The sequence below is a fragment of the Eutrigla gurnardus genome (genome assembly GCF_963514095.1).
Source record: "Eutrigla gurnardus genome assembly, chromosome: 10".
In the NCBI taxonomy this organism is placed as follows: domain Eukaryota; kingdom Metazoa; phylum Chordata; class Actinopteri; order Perciformes; family Triglidae; genus Eutrigla; species Eutrigla gurnardus.
The window spans coordinates 3,961,162-3,984,212 of record NC_139924.1 but is presented as its reverse complement, the minus strand read 5'-3'; the positions used below and the strand labels follow the sequence as shown (position 1 = coordinate 3,984,212).

The window sequence follows — 23,051 nt, the reverse complement described above, 5'->3', positions numbered from 1 at the left end:
CGATGTATTCAAGACCCTTCAACATTCGATCTGTGATTGAGCTTTACTGATGCACAGACTTCTGCTCACTTCAGTCTAACTCATAGAAATGAAGTGAAATGTGACATTGAACTGTTTTCAGTGTTCAATCCAAAAGAAAATAGTGTGGTTAGTTTTTTATGGTGACAACACGTCAGTCGGGCCTGAACGTGTTTTCACAGTATAGTTGTACGGTTGTTAGCCAAGTTAGCTAGTTTCTAGTTAGCTAATTATATTAGTACATAGCAGTGAGGCAAAGGGACCGTTAGGCAAAGGCGGCAACCTCCGGTTCTGAAAAGTGAAGCCAAACCAAGAGTGCCTTAAACGTGTATTTTATTTGTTGGCCAAATAGAGTCTGATTGCATGGAAGTCTATGAGAAAATGACCCCACTTTTCACTTAAATTATTATCTCAGTAAATATTGTAGAGTGACTCCTCTGATCTGATTTCAATAATCTGAGTCTGTAAAATAACAGTAAGATGTACTGCAGTAGAAGTAGAAAGTCACACACAGCACTTGAGTTAATGTAGCCTACTTTGTTACTTTCCAACCATTTGACAGAGAATGTGATTAGTATTGATATTAATCTCAAATACAGGTGAGACAGGTGAATAACACTCTTTACTCTTTTTGAACGATCCAATCACATCTAAAGGATTTAATTCAAATCAAATGATGAAAATACATCACATCACTAAAGCTGCTGAAGATGCTGTGACTGAAGAGGTCAATCTGAGATCTTGTGAGTCCTCATCCTGAACTGACCCGGACGTCTTTCAGGACAAGGAGGAGGATGAGGAGGATGTGTTGCCATGGTGGCCGTGCGTCACTTGTTATAAAGTGTAACTGACTGTCTCCGTGAGGGAGGAGTCTAATCAGCCTTATCAGCAACTTTCCTCAAAGTCTGAACACAACCGGGTGGTCTCACAGGCAAAGTACTCTTTATAGTACTGTTAGTACTGCTGTACTGCTTTACTGTAAAACAACACATGTATACTTGAAGACCAGAAAACTGTTAGAGAATGATAAAGAATAAAGCAATCACTTTCATCGTTTAAGAAAATGTAAAAAAAAAGGTAAATGAATTAATACTTTATCAAAACTAAATTCATAAAACAGAAATCAGATGAATGAAGAACAAATCTACTTCAAAAAAGAAGGGAATTTTAAATTTAATGAATAAACAAATGTAATCAATGTTTTAAATCATATTACTTTTATTCATATTCCCCCTTTAATGCCTAAGCACACTTTTTTCCAGATTAAAACATGTACAGAATAATGTATTAATTAACTAATTTATATATTAATACATCAATCAATTTTATTTATTCCCTCCCTTATTTGGAGTAAATTCATAAACTGCCATTGTAACAGACAGTTATTAGGTAATAGTTTATTCATAGGGGTGTGACGATACACTCCGCTCACGAGACGAGACGAGACACGATATTGGGTTCACGAGAACGAGACGAGACGAGATTTTAAGAAAACTAAAATGACAAAATATAGTTGCACGTGCATTTTAAAATATTTTATTATAACTCTTTACATGCATGATGTAAGCATGATCTTTTAATAAACTTCTTCTTTCACAAATTTAAACTAAAACTAAAATTTATAAAAGTTAAAATAAAATAAAATATTTATTTTTCCCAAGTGTAAATATGTACAAAACCAAATCAAAGTTCTACTTTGTCAATACAGAGTGCAAATAGTGCAAACGGAGCCTGATCATGAACAACATGCTGCAACTACAGCATCTTCAGCATCTCTGACATCGCAGCTGTCAAGTGTATCAATGCTTCGGGAGTTTTGTCTCATCTCTGGGCTGGTGATGCTGCTATGGCAGCTTGCTACTCAAGGTAACGAGCCAGCATATCCAACGTGCCCGTGATTAACTTGTGTGATGGCAATTGTAGCCGTTTCTGCTTGGACATTTTCACCGCGGTAGCCGCTGAACTACGATGAAAAAAAGCAGTCACATGTCTCACCCGCCCGAGTAAATGAGCGACGCGGGGAACACCGAGGCCAGCTTGGGTTGCAAGATTTATAGTGTGCGCAAAACAGATGTTCAATCCCGCGTCGCGGACGGCCACGTCCATATTACGTGCATTGTCGGTAACAATAAGCGATGCCGTGGTTGGGTTTTTTAAGCTCCCAGTCAGTAACAGCTGTCTGTAAAACCTCAGCTATGTATAGCTCACAAATCTCGCGAGACAGATTTTTAATGCGACGAGAAATATCGTCGACTTTAATCTCGCGAGATCTCGTGGTACGAGATCTCGTCACACCCCTATTTATTCATAAACGGTATTCATGTTAAAATAAGTTGGTCCACCAGTCTTGTATGGGAGTTGGTGGTCTGGTTGTTGGGGCAAGAAATTAGATAAAATCGCTTTAAATCATGGTCCACTTACTAGTGTTTTCCAGGGCACTTATATCTTCAGTACATTATAATATTTGTTGAGGATATAATCACTTTACAGATAACTTCTTCAGACATATTGGCACAGTTGCCACAGTTATTGGCAGCATACTTAAATCTAATTAAATCTGATTTTGTCAGTGGCTTTATTTTTAAGGAACATTTTTAAGTTAGTTTTCCGCTCTTTGATTGATTGATTGATTGATTAATCTCACTTCCTACCCAGGTCCCTCCCCCGCTCCCCCAGCTCCATCATGCCCGTCTTCAAAAACCTCCCAGTGCGCCTGAAAGGCGGCGGTCCAACTCTACACAACGCTTTGATCCTACGCAGGATGAGCCTCAACATCACCCCCCGCCATCACAACCCCTTCGACAATGACGATGATGGCATCCACGGCAATGGCGGCCACAGCGACCACTGGTCCCCCGGCAGCTCGCTGCTCGATGGCGATGTGCCGAGGGACCGCAACCCATTTGAGGATGAGGAGGACGAGAATGAGGCCAACGAGGGGAAGAAGGGAAGCAGAGTTGGAGGTTCGGTGAAGGCCTCGTTCAAGTTCATGTCCCCACTGAAGACTCTGGGGAAGCTGGGTAAGAACCTGAGACTGTCGGGGAGGAGCAAAGGAAGTGACACGCCTTCACCACAGGAGTCGCTGCAAGGAACGCCTTCACCTGCAGAGAAGAAGAAGAGGGGGAGAAGGAGCTCTGAGGGAAGTCTGTTGAGGTAAAGTGGGATGATTGCAGTTTTAAGAGGATTAGGAGAGTTTGGGATGAAAATACCTAAAGCTAAAATGCAGTGAAGAGAGTATGTAAAGGTCAAGAGAGATATCCTCTTTGTTGCCTAAAACTAACTATGTGAGTTTTTACGATTTTTGTTTGGTTCTGTTTAAAACTGTAACCACCACTAAAAATGGATAGTGGGTATGTGTGTTTTTGTAAAGTGACACATTGGTGATGGCTTTCCCAAACCTAACTAAGATATTTTGTTGCCTAAAGCGAATGCTGTTGTTTAATAATGTCTGTTTCACAAACTGCCTTGAAGCTGTGTTGTGCCATCAGGAACAGGGCCTTTCCTCTCCAAAATATTTACAATTCAATTATAATCTGACAGAAGATTTGTTGAAGTAAAGAAGGACAAGCAAAGGCTCTAAATTGGGATAGATGTTTTGATAGATTTTTCAAGTCAAGGATTTGAGGTGAAGAGGGATGATGGGAGTTTGTCATGGTATAGAGGGATCCAGGTAGAAGGGATCCAATCTTTCAGAGTGAAGGGGGATGCAGGGCGTTAAGGTTAAGGGTGAAGAAAGTTTGTTGAAGAGGGACAAAGTATGGTTGGATTTTAAATGTGAAGCCAATAAGGGATTAAGAGAGTGAAGAAAGGGTTCCGTCCTTCCCGTCCCTCCCAGGTTTGCTGGGAAATACCGCGACACCCTCGGCTCCCGTAAGGAGTCTCTCACCAACGGCGAGCTGAACTGCTCGGAGAGCGAGTGCGACTCCACCAGCCGCCGCCTGTCCTTCATGAAGATGGTGGGTCTGGGGAAGCTGAAAAGGGAGTCCATGAATGACCACTCATCCCAGGGCCCAGAGGAGCAGCCGGTGCAGGAGGAGGCACCGGAAGAGGTCAAACCCAGAGAGCCATTGTCAGGTAAGAAACGTCACCAATGAGGAGGCACAAGTCTTCTATGTCAGCAGTGACAATAATAGCTTGTTGTTGGTCTGTTACCAGTGGAAACGTTTAGGGTTTAACTTTGAGGATGATGGTGTCTTGCTGATCCGTATTGCCTTGTTTTTGCTCCTTCCAAGAAGACAGTCCTGGCCAGACACATGTATTATGTTTCCTGTTTGTCCATCCGTCCGTCCTCCTTAGCACGATATTTCAGGAATGCCTGTAGGGAATGTCTTCAACTTTGGCACAAACATCCACTTAGACTCAGAATTAACTGCTTAGATGTTGGCCATCAAAGGTCACTGTAACCTCACATAAAAAGGTCTCCGTCCATAACTAAATAATGAATATGCTAATTAGGACAAAATGTACTATTTTAGTACAAATGGTTTTACCACTTTAAGTGGTGCACAAGGCTAGATTGTAAATACAGGACATTGAGAATTATTATTATTATTATTCTCCCATCCATTCTGTGATCGGTATCGGCAGATTTATGATTCCTGTGATCGGTGATTGGATCGGCCCCCAAAAATGCTGATCGGAGTATCCCTAATTATAAACATTTATAACAACTTTTATAAAGCATTATAAATGCATTATGTGTTATAAATGTGCCTTCAGCATCAACACAACGTCAATGGAAAGTTAATTAGGATTCCTTTTTGTGGTGAACACAGAGATGAAATGCATCCACCTGACTATGCAACGTCCACAGCTAGTGACAATGCATATTGAGAAAGACTACTTATAGTGGGGGATGGGGAGATGGATCGGTCTAACAACACAGACTTTCTACAAAGAGGCTGTTGTTGGATGCCGCACGGTCAATTATTGATATGAAGTGATGTGTTGGTGATGGTTTTCCTAAACCTAACTCGAACTGTAGGTAGTTGTTTTTAGCCAAACCATGATGTTTTCCTCAACTTGGGGGGTTTTGTTGCCTAAACCCAACGTTGGTTTTGTCGCATGAAGAAAAAGTGGTGCAAGCATGAATGATACTTCCAGTTAAAATTATTATAATTATTTTAAAGTTGTTTACAATGACAATGAATCAGTAGATTTAAATGTTGTTACTATTACATGAACTGCTGTGAGGCCGAGGTGTTATTTCACTTATGTGTGATGAGTGAACTTAGCAAATTATTTTTGTGATTTTTACACAAAAGGGCAATCTGATGTGAGCTTCAGTTGGAAGGTCAGCTGACAGAGTTACAGGTCTGTCTCTGTCTGTCTGTTTGTCTGTCTGTCTGTCTGTCTGTTAAAGTCGTCGTCCAGTTTGTTTTCATACCACCCTGACTGATCTTATCAAGATCTGCCGACAGCCTGCAGCTATTTTAGACGTGACAATGAACAGTGCACAGAGGCAGACTTGGAGACAGACACGTTAGTGAAGGTGACACTGAGATGCTGTAATCCTCTGGCTTTCCACAGCGACGGTGGGTGTGTGTGTGTGTGTGTGTGTGTGTGTGTGTGTGTGTGAGTGTGTCGGCGTGTATTACTCATGTTGTGGGGACATAAATCCGCTCATACAATCACACTCTGGGGACTCGTCTTCAGCACATTTATATAAGTAAATGTAACGTCCCGAAAAGTGATGGAAACATGATTCATTCTCTCTCTCTCTCTCTCTCTCTCTCTGACTCTGTGTGTGTGTGTATGAGTGTGTGTGTGTGTGTGTGTGTGTGTGTGTTTGTGATATCATAAGTATTGGGCCGGTCCTGGAAACTGGAAACTTTCAAAGGGCGTCTATTGTTTATCGCACCCTGTTTACTCTGCTATTTAGTATAGAATGATTCAAGTGTGTGTGTGTGTGTGTGTGTGTCAATTCCTCCACACCCTTGTTTACATGTTAAAGCACTTGTATAACTCCTACTCTGACTGAACACACACACACACACACACACACACACACACACACACACACACACAAACACATACAGTATATATATATCACAGCCACAGAAAAGAAAAATTCACACTGGAACTATAATTTTGTCAAATAATCTTCTATTGATAGGCTAGTCAATTAAATGACGAATATATTAAGCCACTATATGTATGTATATATATTAGGGCTGTCAAAGCTTTATTAACGCGTTAATAAAGCGTTAACAACGCGTTAACGATGTTTGTGCCGAAGATATTTGATGTTCTGCTACATTCCTTCGGTGAAGAGCAGCTTATCAGCTCAGGTCTCAGATGGACATGCTGACATAAAAAGCCAGAATGCATGAAACAACAATCAGCAGCAGCAGTGTCAAAATGAGGTCATTTCAAGTGGTGCAAAGAGAAGCAATGACCTACTTTATGTATGCAGGTAGTGCAGTTGGGGATTTTTTGTACATGCAACTTAGGTAAAAAAGTGGTGTGCATGTTAGTTGTTCAATAATTCCTTCAGAGTAGTTTCTAATTTCTGAGCAGATTTAGTCCTTATTCACTGGCTGCCATCAAAATATATATTGAAGTTCCATCCATCCATTTTCTACCGCGTATCCAGTATTCAGGGTCGCGGGGGGGCTGGAGCCGATCCCAGCTGTCATTGGGCGAAGGCAGGGTACACCCTGGACAGGACGCCAGTCTATCGCAGGGCCGACATGTAGAGACAAACAACCATTCACACTCACATTCACACCTACGGGCAATTTAGAGTCACCAATTTACCTATCCCCTATATTGAAGTTAATTATCATTATATTTTAACAAAACACTGATTTGATGAGACTCAGTAGGGACCGTTAGCAGCTCTAACTCTCAGACTGAGGAGAAACTTTATAGCTTAATCTCAGACCAAAAACTTACAGCTGACACAAATATTAGTTTCCTAATGACTGGTAATGAATTGGTTTTGTGCTGAGCGACGTGAATTGTCCATTTTTGTTTCATAGCTTATAGACTAAAAACAGGAACCAACAACATAACCCCCTTTGCCGAGGTAACAAGATGCCCACGAACCAATGAAAAGCAATCAAACGCCAACAAGACAGGTCCCTTTGTGTAAACGGTACATAACACTGATGCAGGTACAAACAGCTCTGACTGCTTTACTGCTGTTTAGTAGTGACACAGAGAACACACACACACACACACACACTTTTTGTGCTGAAATCGCGGTTCTGCAGCATCTGAAAACAAGTCTTCATCTGAACATCCAGAAGTTTCTCTTTACAGAACAGTGTGCTTGTTATTTAAACAGAATATCACTACTTTTAAAAGGTTCATTTTTCACATTGAAACATTCCATTGGTCTGGTGGTACAGGTGAACAGGTAAAATATTATTTTATATATATAACTAGTTCCATCAGACTTACTCAGGAACTTTAGAATTCTTAATGATTAAAGGACGGAGATGGACAATATGATTAGCTGCTCTTATGTCATCACAGACTTATAGTCTGTGATCTGATCAGTAACAGTTAAGTAGATACTTTAGATATGTAAGAGTTCATCCACCAGAGAGCTCTGATAAAATGATTATAACATTTACCATTCACTATGTGTCTGGGTTAAAGGAATCATCACATGTAACGCTTCTTATTCAAAAGTCCAGAAAAAAGCTTTGTTTTCTGTCACGTAGCACTATTGCAGACGTTGCATGAAGAAGACATTGACTACTGTTACATTTCAATTAAACACAAGCAAACACTCCATCACATGTTCAGTGATGGAGGCTGATGTTCTCCCTATACATTAAACCTTAATCCGCACACTTCAATCAATCAGAATCCAGAATCGTCAGTGTTCACGGTAGACAGAGAGAATCTAAGTCCGTCCCCTTCTGGTGTCCCTGCTCTGTCACGACTTTCTTGAATTTCAAAACTTCTTTTAAGTTGACAAACTTAAATTGTGCCATGAATTACACATATGATATATGTGTAATTCATGGTACAATTCAGATGGGATCAAACAAATCACTGCTTCTCGTCACTTGTTGAGATAAAATATATATATATATATATATATATATATATATATATATATATATATATATATATATATTAGGGCTGTCAAAAGATTGATTTTTTTATTATTAATCGCAAATTAATCACATTTTTTTTGGCACATTTGTTTTCTTCTAAATGTACCTTAATGTATTTTTTTCATATTCTTAATACTTTTAACAACATAAGGGCAAATATACTTGATTTATGAAAATGTTTATTTAACTCTTCAAATATCCCCTTACCAAAACATGGGATCAAAACATGGCTATAAGAATATATCAGAAACAATTAAAGTGAAGTGGCTTGCAAGTGATATCTCAGACTGGACGTACTTCTATGGTAGCTCATTTTATACTGTTAAGAGGATAATATGCAAAAAAATTAACAAAGCCAACATTTCTTCTGGTCACTGGGTTTCTCTCCTCTCACACATTGAACTGAAACAATAATATAAATACAAGGGTCATTGTCCCGTTAAAATGTTGGAAATGTTTTCAAAATAATGAAAGAACTTATGAACTTATATACTTATATATATATAATATTTTGTCATATTAACTTCCTGTGTACACAGGAAGTAAGAATGTATTGTTGCACCTACATTTGATCAAACATCTGTTGTGTGTGCTTTTGAAACAGCTGGAATGTTCTGTGGTTTAGACCCACGTAGAGAAGAAGAGGGTGATTACGAAATGAAATATTTGTCCAAGCTTCTGTTTAGAGAAAAACTGTGTTCTCTCCATCTGACCTCTGTGTTTATGTGTCTGATAATGATCGAATGCATCTTTGTACCAGCACACATCTGTACACATTTGTAAGCGCTGTTAGTAGTGATGCTGCAAATTGTGAGGCTTAGGACTCGGCTGCAAAGGGAAAGTCATAATCAGATGAAGGTTCATCATCGGCATCATAACACATCTAAAATTATGAATGTCCACCAAAACTGGTTTACTGCAGCGCCACATAGTGTTGCATTACTTTAAGCTGGTTGCAAATAACAGACAAGGTACAGTACAGTAGATTGATAGAAGGATGTAGTGGCGGTATTAGGTGGGGAAATTACACAATTTAACTTAATACTGTATTTCACATTTCCCATGCAACTGTTCTCATTAGTTTGTGGCCGCTCAATTCCCTGTTAGTATGTGTTGTCAGTTTTGGTCGCTACTGTGTTGACCAGGGGTCCGTTTCACAAAGCAGGTTTAGTAAAAACCTTGAGTTAGTTAACCCTGAGATGAGGGAAACTCTGGTTTTTCGGTTTCACAAAGCCAGTTCAGCATAAATCTGAGTCAGTTATCCGGGTAACATACTCTGTGAACCTAACCTGCTCGTTAGCAGGTTTGCTTCAACAAACCCTGAGTTTCTCCCTACATGTCTCCGCCTTTTTCCGGAATCTGAACCACCTCTGAAAAAAATGTGCCGTCCTTTCATCGTCAACCTAATCCATATGGAAATAAAAGTGATTCTAGCAGCTTTGCGTTGGGAGAGGATTTTGATTACCTTTCCTTTCAATCACATTAGATATTATCTAAACAATATTCTCCGACATTTTCAACATTTCATATCGCGGACATAATCTGCAACCAGATTCTTTGCGGAGGTAGTGTTTTTGGGAACGGGAGATTTATGAAATGTTTAAGTACATTTCTGTGTTGAAATATCTGCTTATATTTACTGTTTAATATGTGAAATATGATTAAAATCATATGCCTTAGTCAACCTATTTGCGCAATATTCTTATGCTTAATTTTCAACTGATGCCACTTTCTTTCTGTGCCTGGGGGGATTACACCCAATGAAAATGATAATTCATTCAGTGCGCTACTTTGTGAACTACAGGAGTTGAACCCCTGTCGCCTGCGCCGTGGGCGGCGTTGCTAACCATTACACCACAGTGTCGCTGTGCAAGCCTGAAAATAAAGACTTATTACCTTTAGATCAATCGACTGTTTCATTCAGTTATACACATTAGATCGGGCAGTAATTGTCTGCCACGCTAACTATCGCTACTTTGCTGCAGTTACGTTGCTCCGCTTTCTCAGGATGAGCTCGTTTTCTACATAAACACTCAGTAATATCTAATAACGCTCTCCCAGCTGCCATGGTGAATCGTAGTATCGGAGCTCCATTGATGATGGCTTTTTAGAGTCGGCAGGCACGCGCGTAACTCAGAGTTTACATACTCAGAGTTGATGGAACTAATTTAAAACCGCTGTTCTGAAACTGAAAACTCAGAGTTGACAATCTCAGAGTTTAACTCAGAATTCAGGGTTAGGTTCAGAGTTTGTTGAACCTGCTTTGTGAAACGGGCCCCCGGTGCTTTCATGTAAAGTAATCCTTAGAACACGCTGACCAGTATCCAACCCCTCCAATAATAACCACAGGGAGACAAAATAAGTGTTAAATCTGACTGGCTTGTTGAATCACACCTGTTCTGATCTTGACAGCCCACAAACTGAATGGGGTATCCTGTATCACAATTTTTTTGTTTTTGTTTTGTTTTTACAGTTTTTAAGCAACCCACAGTCAGTCTGATTTATATTCCACTACACTTCAAAACCAATAGAAAAATTAATTCATAATAACAATAATTATTCTTATTATATAATTTGGAAACTGCACAAGATCAAAACCAACTTTTGGTATTATAGCAAGTATGTTTTAAAAACCAGCAACACCGTCATACCCACAACAGAAACACACAGTTTGGTAAAGTAAAAGACTGCTGGGAAGAAACTGGATTAAATTCATATTCGTAAACAAGTGTGTTTGTTATAGAGAGATATAAAGTGTAAGTACTTCTGTCTGTGGAAGCAGATGAAGAGTTGAACTGAAGAAGGAAAGAATAGCGACTGTTAGAAGATGCTGACCAGGTACCAACCCCTTTGAATTAGAACCACAGGGGACCAAAAAAAGTGTCATCTCTGACAAGCTAGCAGTTAGCCCCATTTTCATGATTTGTACTCCTGAAGTTTGGAGGGTTTGAAGTCCCTCTCACAGTGTTTCCCCCAGAAGTGATCCGCCTCTCCAACGTAGATTGGGTTGCATTCTTCAGTGTGTAGCAGCTGCTCTGGGGTTCACCTCTCCAACACCGGCTCGAGGATATCAAATGGAACTCCTCCAGTTTCATAAAGCACGTTGGTATTATTATAGAGGTTTGGTTTTGACAATACCCTTCAGCTGGTGTTCACCGAGGTGGAGTCAAAAGACCGACTTTCAAATGTATCCTATAGAAGATGATCCACATTGTCCCCGGTGACATTGTTTTATATATTTTTTTAAAGAAACACATGCATGTGTATTGCCAACACAATCATGAAATTGAAATCTACTGATTTGTGTACAAGGACATACATTTTTTTCATACAATGAAACTAAGAGCAAGCAAAGGTTGCACAACAAAGTTTGGCACCACAATGGTGGAACGATCTCCCTGCTGATGTCAGGACTGCAAAGTCGCTCACCAGCTACCGCAAGAGACTCAAGACTCACTTGTTCAGAGTTCACCTGCATATCCTCCCTCCTTTCAGATCTGGTAGTGCTCTTATGATCCATCCATCCATCCATGTCTACCGCTTATCCTGTATTCAGGGTCGTGGGGGGGCTGCAGCCGATCCCAGCTGTCATTGGGCGAAGGCGGGGAACACCCTGGACAGGTCGCCAGTCTATCAGAGGGCTTGCTCTTATGGTGGGGTGCTATTATACGACTATTAACTTTTTACGACTGGAGCAGATGTTTGTCACACAATGTTTTTCATAAGAAATATGAATAACTGACCATCCGTCACTCAATATTTGTGAAGTGACACATTGAGTTGATAAATTGTCGTAAAATAAATAACGTACAGTCCCTTAGTTAGGAAAAACATCATAAAGGCATCCCATTCACAACACTTCGGGGCATGCGATGTCCAACACTGGTCTCGTGGTTGAAAAGTCCTGAGTTGTTGACCCATCCATCTCCCCACCCGCCCACTATAAGTAGTCTTTCTCTAAATGTAATACTACGTCACTAGATGTTGCATAGTCACATGGATTTGTTTAATTCATGTGTCCACCATGAAAAACTCCATTGACATTGTTTTGGTGCTGAGAGACATGGGAAACAATAATAATACAATGGATAGCATTTCATGACTATTTCACAACATGCCACAAGACTGGGCTGGTTTTGTTGTTTTCCCTCTTGGAGAACATTTTTAGACATACAACCACTTGAGCCAAGTTCAGTTAAAACACTCTAAACTAAAATGGTGCTAAACACTACCCTTAAGGGGTTCTTTGGCTGTTAATCATAGGGGAACCATATTTATGGTGCTATATAGAACCCATCTTTCAAGGTGCAATACAGCAGCTTTGTGAAATGGTTCTATATGGTTAGGTTGTTATCCACCTTTGGGTAGCTTAGTTTACTGGGAAAAAAAACAGTAGAGAACCTCGAAAGAACCATACAAGGTCTTGAAATGTTTTTTGTTTTTTTTACATTTACATTTACATTTACATTTAGGGCATTTAGTAGATGCTTTTGTCCAAAGCGACTTACAATAAGAACATTTGTCGAAAGAAAGAAACCACAACATGTCATTGTTGATAAAGTAAGAGCTAAAAAATAGAAACAAGTGTTAGGTCCTCGTCTGAGTAAAGTAGTAGCTGTACAGCAAACATACCTTAGGAACAATAGTGCTATGATCAAAGAACTATAGGTAAGAACATAGAAGTGCTATTTTATTTTCAGACGTGAGGGGGTGGGGGGTTGTTAGTGGGTCATGATATGTAGAGTCGAGGTGAAGTCTGAACAGGTGAGTCTTGAGCCTTTTTCGGAAGATGGCAAATTACTCTACTGTCCTGACATTGGTCGGGAGTTCGTTCCACCACTGAGGCGCCAGAACAGAGAAGAGTCTGGACTTTGCTGAGCGACATTTGTTTGATTTCAGCGATGGTGGTACCAGCCGGCCAGCTGAAGTAGAGGAGCGAAGTGCTCGCGTCGGGGCGTGTGGTTTGACCAGTGTTTGAAGGTAGATGGGTGCCGTTCGATTGATGGCCTTGAATAGAGTTCTCAACGGGTTGGGTCGGCCCGACAAACACGACGGGACCCGCGGGTTCGGGCCGGGTTCGGGGGTCTAACGCCTGGTTCACACTGGACGCGGAAGCGCCGCGAATAGAGGCGTAGCGGAGCCCGCTTCCATTCGCCGCCCCTGTTATGCTATGGTGTCGTTCACACCAGACGCGGAGCGCCGCGAAAAGGCTCCCGCGCCGTGAAGCGATCGTTTCGGCGTCTGCTCTATTTATTGCGCGTGCCGCGAGCAAACGCGTCAATTCTGGCAGGAAATCACACAGAGGAACACGAGACAATCCGGTAAATTTTCAAAATAAAAGCACTTTTCAAAATAAAATACCGCGATTGACAAACGCGATCATATTTGTGTATCTAAACTCGCACTGGGAAACAGGAAGAGACAATACATTTAATAAATGTGAAGAGTAGATAAAAAAATATGTGTATTTCAACGGTATATCTGCACTACTACTGTCTACTACCATTAGAGGTAAGATCGGGCCTAAAAAATCCAGCCCGACCCGACCCAGGCCCGCGGGATTAAAGCCCGACCCGGCCCGAACCCGAGCAATTAACTTGATTTGCAGGCCCGAGCCCGAACCAAACCCGAAATTTCATATTTTATTTGTGAGGACTCAGAGTACGTCCTTAAGAATCTAGCGCGGCACTTTAAGAGAGAGAGAGAGAGAGAGAGAGAGAGCGCAGAGAGAGAGACGGGGAGAGGGAGAGAGAGAGAGCGCAGAGAGAGAGACGGGGAGAGGGAGAGAGAGAGAGCGCGCAGAGAGAGAGAGCGCGCAGACTTATTCCTCAGTTTAGTATCTTATTCTCCACACATCGTTTATACATTTCTATAAACATATATTAAAAATAAATAAATAAAAAAATAAAAAATAAAAAAAAAGTCAGCGAGAGAGAAGCCCGGCCCGACCCGACCCGAACGTAATGATTAACATTTTATACCCGACCCGACCCGAAATTCGGGTCGGGTCGGGCTCGGGCTCGGGCTTAAGATCTTACCTCTAACTACCATACACACTCTCTGTCTGTGTGTGTGTCCCTCTCTCTCTCTCTCTCTCTCTCTCTCGCTCTTTCTCTCTCAGAGAGAGAGAGAGAACGGATAAATACAAGAAGTGTACAAACTTCTTGGTTACAGAAACATGGCGTATTAATTTTATGGGGTTTAATGGAAAAAAATAGCTTTGAATGTACAACAGCTGAGCAGAAGCGCTTGTCGACCGCCGCGGAGAAATACGCGTCTGGTCTGAACGTCCAGTGTGAACCAGGCGTTAAATATAAGCAAGTGACACGGGTCGGGTCGGACCTCGGGCTTAATTTTTTTCAGCTCAGTGAAAAAAAAAGAAAAAGTATTAAACATCGCTGCTGTTCACCGTAAAGTCTGGCTGCTGCGTGTAACGTGCATCATGGAGAGGGGCGGGGGCAGACCTGACGCCGCTGCGTGTACGCCTTTAGCCTGGAGAAGTAGATGGAGAAAAGTAAACTTGCCGTGGGTGAATTCACCATCGCCGTCTTCTGGTCATGATAATACGTGCACGAGAAAGAAAAAAGAAGGGGTGGGAGGCGGGCGGCTTCGGGCAAGATAATCCATGTTGATGTTTTGGGTTACATCGGGTCCGGGCTTTAAAAGTCACGGGCTGGGTCGGGTCGGGTCGTAATTGTCAGGCCCGTTGAGAACATTAGCCTTGAAGGCCAGTGCCATCATCTTGAATTGGATGCGTGCTGCAACAGGAACGGAGGAGGGGGGTCACATGGGAGAATTTGGGTAGATTGAAGACGGCAAATCTTCAGGATCGGGCCACAGCAGTGATGTTGGGGTTGCAGGATAGTTGGTCATGTGCAGCAGTAGCTTAGTATACAGTATGTAGTAGCACCTCACCCCTTGCCAAAGATCCACTGAGGACCCAACATTTTGTTTGTGTGACTTTTTTAAAGCCATTCTCATCATCTCATCAACCACTGAATTTAAATTGTAGATTCGTGATATATTTTATGTTAATCCAGAATTATATTACTTAATTAACTACTCGCTACCATTAAAAGCAGACTTTTTTTTCTAATTGACCCTCTGGATAAATGAATGACTGGACTTACTTTGACCTTTAGATTTTCTCTAGGAAGGATTGATGAAAAACCTACTGTTATAAACTGAGAAATGTACAAACTCCTGCTTCTCTGTGTGTGTGTGTGTGTGTGTGTGTGTGTGTGTGTGTGTGTGTGTGTGTGTGTGTGTGTGTGTGTGTGTTTGTTTAATTAATCTCTGATCATATTACCACCGAGTCAGCTCATTCCAGCAGCAGCTCCACAGGTTTGGAGTGTGTTGCTGTGAGATTCAGGTAGAAGATGTAATATGAAACAGGAAGTCCACTTTAAAGACTCACTCAGGTTTGTGTGCCCAGTTCAGATTGGTCAATAGAAAAAATGTAAAATTGCACTCAGCTACAGAAGTTTATGTGCGCCTTTGTGATGTGGATGTTTTTATTGGACTTTATTATCTGTAAAACCACAACAATGTTATAAATCTGCAGAATACGATTCACAAATGGAATGGACTTTTATGCAAATAAATAAGAAAGAAGTCAAAAATGTTGCTCACAAACTCGCAGGAAGCGATCCACAAGTATGCAAAAATGGATCCGTAAATGCGTAAATATGACTATTTTCAGAGTAAGTTATACATATTTGCAAGTTAGAGAATACGTGTTTGTGGATAGTGAAATATGTGTGAATCATGGTACACATAGTAGTCTGTGGATTTACAACATTGCTGTGCTTTTACAGATAATGAAGTCCAATAAAAACGTCCATAGAATCAGACTTTGAGACGGGCCGATCGTGGTTACAAGTGATTCACAATTCATGTTACTGTCAGTTTGTGTTTGTGAATTCATCATCAATGTCTTTGAAATCCAACAAACCAACAGAGCGGTCAGTCTGATTCATGTCAGATCAGTAACTGATTAGCTTCACAGTTATGGTGTAAAAGTCAGTGAGTAATCAACATGTCATATCTTTCTTTTAATGCACCGAAGCCCGATTTTCTGAATACATTACACAAAACAGCCGATGACATCAAACAAATGACGAAAAACCCTTTCAGACGTCAAATCGTTCACCCTCATCTCTGTTCTTCTAACAGGAGTTGTTCTTTCACTCCACAGTTGAGTGTTAATAAAAGGCTCATGTTCAGCAGCAGTCAAAGAGTAGCAGCTGATGGAGGTCTGAAACATAAAACTTGTTGCTGAGCAACCATCTGCTGCTGGAGGATTTCCTGTCAGATGCTGATAATCACTTAAATGACACTTTTAAAGTAAAAACCCACTCGGCATGGAGCTTCACATGGATATTATACGTTATAATCATGGACGAGGCTGCATGAAACTTAATCTTCTAACAGTGTTTCATCAAAAGAACACTTCATATAATATCTTACGAAAAGTTAGCCCTCATTTTCTCCTATTAATATCCAGCATCAATTTCCGCTCTTTACATGCATGCAGTCTTTTCAAAATAATCTTGTCTGAACAAGAAACTACTTGGTTAGGGATTAAATAACAAAGTTACTTAATAAGCGACAAAGTCAAAACACATTACAGTATAAAACACCAATAAAGTCCTTTTAGGAATCCACTCATATAAACGTTGCCATCACCACTGTCGCAATCTTATTTTTTGGCCGTCACCACATGGTCTGTTTGACTGTAGATGGGACCAGTTACGAAATGTTATGTTCATGTTTTTGTAGAAAGTATTCAAGAATTCAATACAACATCCAATTTTTAGGAACAACAACCATGTAGAATTGTACAATTTGACTAAATGGAATAGCTTCATCATTGTAGCTGAATGATCACCAGCTGTGATGCAGGCGTTGTACCGGACCATTGTGAAGAGGGAGCTGTGTAGAAAGACAAAGCCCTCAATTTACCCGTTCTTCTCCGTTCAAACCCTCACCCCTGCATGGTCATGAGCTTTGGGTAGTGACCGAAAGAATGAGGTTGCGGTTACAAGCGGCTGAAATGTGCTTCCTCTGTAGGGTGTGTAGGAGCTCAGACATCCAGAAGGAGCTTGGAGTCGAGCAGCTGCTCCTTCACGTTGAAAGTAGCCAGTCGAGGTGGTTCGGGCATGTAATCAGTGCGCCTCCTGGATGAGGTGTTCCAGGCATGTCCAACTGGGAAGCAGCCCAGGTGTAGACCCAGAAAAGGCTGGAGGGACTATAGACCATCCAGCTTGGCCACGCCTCGGGGTCCCACAGAAGGAGCTGGAAAGAGTTGCTGGGGAGAAGGACTTCTGGAATGTCCTCCTAAGCATGTGACCCGGCCCCGGATAAGTGGAAGACAATGGATGGATGGATAATTTAATATATTTTATATTAGTGTGGGAACAAACTGGATTGACTTCATATTTGAAAAGAAGTGTGTCCATTACAGAGAGATATGAAGTGTAGGTACTTCTGTCTGTGGAAGCAGATGAAGAGTTGAAGTGAAGACTGAAGGAAAAAGACTCCAATATATCTGATGGAGAGGAGCCAGACCATACTCCACCTATTCCATATTCTGTGAGAGAGAGACAGCCGCTAATTTACAGAAAGTATATTTGATCGTTTTTTGAAAATGTCAAGGAGTAATCAGTTTAGCTTAAAAGTGAATATAATAAGTAGCTGTACATCACTGTGACAACGTGGTGGAACGTAACTACATATTACTCAAGTACTCTACTTAAGTACAATAACGAGGTACCTTTCTTGAGTACTTCCACTGTATGGCACTAAAGTCATTACAATGAGCTCCACCTTTACCAGCTGTAACATTAATGTAATCACCATATGATTTAATCAATTACTGCTGAGTCATGAATCTTTAGTAAGAGTTTGTATGGAGGAACAGACGACCAGAGAGCAGAAAAATGTCTAAGCAGAGATAAGATTACAGTCTACACACACACGCACACACACACACGCACACACACATGTGCACACATGCACACACACGCACACACACACACACGCACACACACATGTGCACACACACATACACATTTGCACATGCAAACACACACATACACACACACACATACACACATACATATGCACACACGCACATATTGCGTAGGCCTATTTGTGTATGCATATATATATATATATATATATATAGTGAATTTATCTTCTCAGATCAAATTAAAGTGACTAACTAAAGCCTCTGTGTCCTCCTGCTGCATCGGAGCAGGTAAAGTCTGACTCAGCAGCTTCAGGTTTCGGTCACAGAGTTCACTGGTTTCTGGTTCATCCAGCAAAAAGCAGTAAATATTTTGTGTCTGATCAACAAAAATATAAATTTAAAAATGTCACATCTGTGGAAACTGGAAGTTGAAGAGATGGATGTTATCCAGAATATGGAGTTAGAAGAGATCATATTGGGGATCATCATATCTGTAATGGATGGATGTGTTGTCTGTCATGCATGCACACAGAGGTAGCAATTTACCTAAGTAACTTTTTGGATGAATTGTACTTGTAAGAGTAGTTTAAATACAACCTACTTTTTACTTTTACTTGAGTATATTTGTGAAGAAGAAACCCAACTTTTACTGCGCTACATTGGGCTACGTTCCGCTCGTTACTTTCACTTTTTAACCCGTTTTTTATTCAATGCACAATCTGTTTATTTCTGTACGAGACTTCCGCCAAAGGCAAGACATAACTCCGTTCCACCAATCAAAAGCAGCCAGACGGTCACATGACAGCACACCGGTTAAACACACAGCAGCACGTTGAGCTCACCGGAGAGGACCATGGCTGAAACAACAGCATGTGATTCAGGATCAGAAGAGGCAAAACCTGGCCATAGACCCGGAGACCCTGACTTTTGTGAAACCATTACTTTGAATGTATAATTGTTTTAGTTACAGGGATATTGTTTGGCAATATCTGAATTTGCATGTTGATATCGTGTCTATTTTCCATTTGTGCTCTGATTATTGAAACAGTAAATCAGAACTTATTTACTTTCTTACTCTTACTCAAGTAACTATTTGGATGACTGCGTTTTACTTCTACTTGAGTAAAATGAGTCTAAAGTAACACTACTCTTGCTTGAGTCCAGTTTTTGGTTACCCTTCCCACCTCTGCCTGCATACTGCCTACTACATGAATGGTTACGCTTTTGTCAAACATTTCCAGGCTATTGTCAGGCTGCTGTCAGGCTGTTGTCCACTGGTTATCAGGCTGTTGTCAAGTGTTGTCAGGCTTTGCATGGAACCAAGAGGAATAATAACAACAATGGCATCAGATTCAGGCCTGTATCTTGGTGTCCTGTGATTGGTTGGGGTCAGTCAGCAATCAGTTGGAGTGGAGGCAGTGTCAGACTGAAGATGGGAATGGACAGCAGTGTATTAAAGGGGCCATATTATGAAAAACAGGTTTTCTCTGGTCTCTACACCTATAAACTGGTCCTCCCTGAGCCAACTCCCAGGATGAGGAAAACAAGCAATTCCTGCATGGTCTCTGCAGCCCACCCTCTGGTAAAACGGTGCTCCTACAGGCTGTTCAGATTCAGCTCCTTTCGTTACGTAACGAAAGGAGTCATTTGCATAGACCGAACTCCTCTGCACGATGATAGGAGATCCGAAAGGGGGGCGTTTCGCAACACAGCGCTGAGAGCCGACAGCACGGACGGAGAAAGCGGACAGACGGCGCCAAGCAGAGAGACCCACGGAGAGCGCTGACGAGAGCATGGACAGACCGACAGCAGGACTGACAGCCCAGGCCGACAGCAGCACGGACCAACAGCACGCACGGAGAATGTGGACCGACATCACGGACAGACAGCGAGGGAGAGCGCAGACCCATAGCGTGCACGGAGAGCACACACGGACCCATTCATTTCATTTTTACGGCTACGGTCCGTGTTAGCTTCTATGTGTGTGCTAACCACTTCACATCGGGCTGCTTCAGTAAAAAAGGATCTGTCCCCACAATACGGGCCTCAGCAACTTCACCTGAGCCACATAGGCGAGCCATAGCGGTACATCAACGTAAACATTGCCGCATGCTGCCGCGTAGGACAAACAGCGTCCTGTCTCTCTCCGAGTAGGCAATGACAGACGGAGCTCATAAGCATTTAAAGGTGCAGACACAGAAGCAGCATGTTCTCAGTAGAGCTCATTTGAGCAAGTTTTAGACAGCTGAAATTCAGGACCACAGATGGGTTTGGGGCAATGCATATCGAATCCAGTGTTGTTGGACCTCTGACAGCTGTGTGAAATTGATGAAAACAGTATAATATGTGACCTTTAACATGTCTGTCTACGTACGGGTTACCCACCATCATCAGTAGGTATTGAATACAAAAGCTGGGTCATTATTTCAACCAGCAGTAAAAAAATTTGAACTAAAAGGGGCGTTCAAGGACTCAAATGGGCACAGAGCGTTCAGGAATGTAAAAGCTGATACACCACCTCTGTACAGCAGGTAGTGTTGATGGTGGGGGGCGAATATGGTGCTATGAGGGTGGGGGTAGTGTTAGGTATGAGGGTGTAGGTGGGCGGGGCTTCATCCATTCAGCTGGAACAGATTTCCTCTGAAGGCTGAAGCTGAACAATAAGAGCTGTGTTTCTGTGTGGATCGTCACATGATCTGTGTAAGAGTGGTAGGTGTGTGTGTACATTTAATACATATACTGTATATATATATATATATATATATATATATATATACAGTATATGTAGAAGTGTGTGTGCATATGTGTGTGTGTGTGTGTGTGTGTGTTGTTATAGCTGTGTTTTACAAGCTCAAGTGTCGTCTGGTTTAAAGGTGCTCTAAGTGCTGACATATCACTTTACAGTGGGGTCACACCCTGTGTGTGTGTGTGTGTGTGTGTGTGTATGTGAGTGTGTGTGTGTGTGTGTGTGTGTGTGTGTGTGTGTGTGTGTGTGTGTGTGTGTGTGTGTGTGTGTGTGTGTGTGTGTGTGTGTGTGCATGTTAAATTGAACCGCCCGTCTGGACACACATGATCCCAGTAGAGACGTCAAAGAATCAAGTTGGAAGAAAGTTGTGTTCAAGACGTGACCCACATGTAGTCGTCCTGAGATAAATGGCAGTGGAGTCAACTGGATTTCATCTCTATGGGGAACAAGGTCCTGCCGTCTCTTCCTGACTTACCTTTGTCCCATTAACTGCTGTTAAACAATCAATCTGTCAGTGTTACGGTTAGCACTGCTTCTTCCATCATGTTTCAATTCTTCGGACAGATAAACATCAAACCAAAGAGTGGTAGGAAAGGATGAACACACACTTCCTGTCACCACAGCCAGCTTTAACTCAACTCACGTGGACCTGTGAACTCTGACCTCTGAGCTTTTCACTGCTGCAGGAGCAAAACACTTAACATGAAAGAGTCGAAATGTTGAGTTCAAAGCTGAAAATTCCCTCACATTGTTCTGTTTAGAGAGATGATCTTCCTCTGGGCACTGTGTGTGTGTGTGTGTGTGTGTGTGTGTGTGTGTGTGTGTGTGTGTGTGTGTGTGTGTGTGTGTATGTGTGTGTGTGTTTTCCTCCATTGGCACTGAGGTGGATGAACGAGGTAACATCTGGACGCCTCACATCCTTGCATTAATTGCCATGTGTGGGCTTTTATTTTGAAAGAGAAGCCCTCTGCTCTGTTGTGTTGTGTGTGTGTGTGTGTGTGTGTGTGTGTGTGTGTGTGTGTGTGTGTGTGTGTGTGTGTTTGTGTGTTTGTGTGCATGTATTTGTTTGTGTGTTTTTGTTTGTGTGTCTATTTTAGGTGTGTGTGTGTGTGTGTGTGTGTGTGTGTGTTTGTGTGTGTGTATTTGTTTGTGTGTTTTGTGTGTGTGTGTGTGTGTGTGTGTGTGTGTGTGTGTGTGTGTGTGTGTGTGTTTGTGTGTGTGTATTTGTTTGTGTGTTTTGTGTGTGTGTGTTTCCTGCAGTGACAGTGTGTGTATTATCTGGCTGCTGCAATATTATGCTGTGATGAATAACTGAGTCATATTTCCTGTCTGATTATCCTGCGTCTGTTTCTGGTTTGACTCAACTTTATTTATTGAAGTCATGGTGTTCTGTGTTTTTGGTCAAGATGTGATTGACTGTGTTGTGAGGACATCGTGGAAGTATTTAGGGGTTTAACTGTACTGGATATACAGAAACTTCACAGTCCGGTATCTCAGTGTTTGGGTTCGGTACGTTTCCGGTACAATAGGGAAAACAAAGAAAACACAGAAATTAACCTTTTTCTTTTAGTGTTCATATATTTTGAAAGAGTTGACACACATTGTCTTCCAAAGTAAAATATAATAATAATAATAATAATAATAATAATAATAATAATAATAATAATAATGGACTTTGTACATCAAGCTCCAGAATTTCTGTCTCTTTGGATCACAAATTTCCAGTATGAATACATGTACCACAACACCCCTAGTTCTATTATTAGATATTCCATCATTAGATCATTAGTACTCATGCATACATGTTAAAGTACCACTCAGTACAAATATACTCTCTCTATTAATCAATTGATTGTTTGGTTTGTAAAGTAAAGCTGTCTTTAAACTGTTGTAAAGTAGAAAATTGAAAAGATAATATTAAAGTAGAGTACAAGTACCTCATATTTACACCAAGTAAAGCACTTGAGTACATGTGGTTGGTGACTTCCTGTCTCTGGGTGTTGAAATAGGAACGTTGTTGGGTTTTGATCTCTTAAACCTGTGACATCACTGTGAACAGCTGTCTTCTCTCAGTCTGGATGATGTCATCACACGGCCCTGCTGTGCCACTGTGACATTATCTGCTGACATCACAGCCCTGACAGACGGAGCACATCCTCCCTGAATGACCTCAGTCTGTCTCCGGTTGTGTTGGGCTGACAGGATCCCACCGACACCCTGCTGTTCACGCTCTACTTCC

General features: G+C 41.5%; 1 protein-coding gene across 2 annotated transcripts in view; it reads left to right on the top strand.

Moving 5' to 3' along the window:
• Nucleotides 1–23,051, top strand: part of LOC311020099 (exocyst complex component 3-like protein 2) — a 52,935-nt gene that overhangs the window by 18,247 nt on the left and 11,637 nt on the right. For both annotated transcript variants that reach the window (XM_084019936.1, XM_084019935.1), the window contains exons 2-3: nt 2,674–3,171; nt 3,854–4,092. In XM_084019936.1, the coding sequence (XP_083876062.1) occupies nt 2,702–3,171; nt 3,854–4,092 (709 nt within the window). In that variant the 5' untranslated portion in view covers nt 2,674–2,701. The remainder of the gene's footprint in view (nt 1–2,673; nt 3,172–3,853; nt 4,093–23,051) is intronic.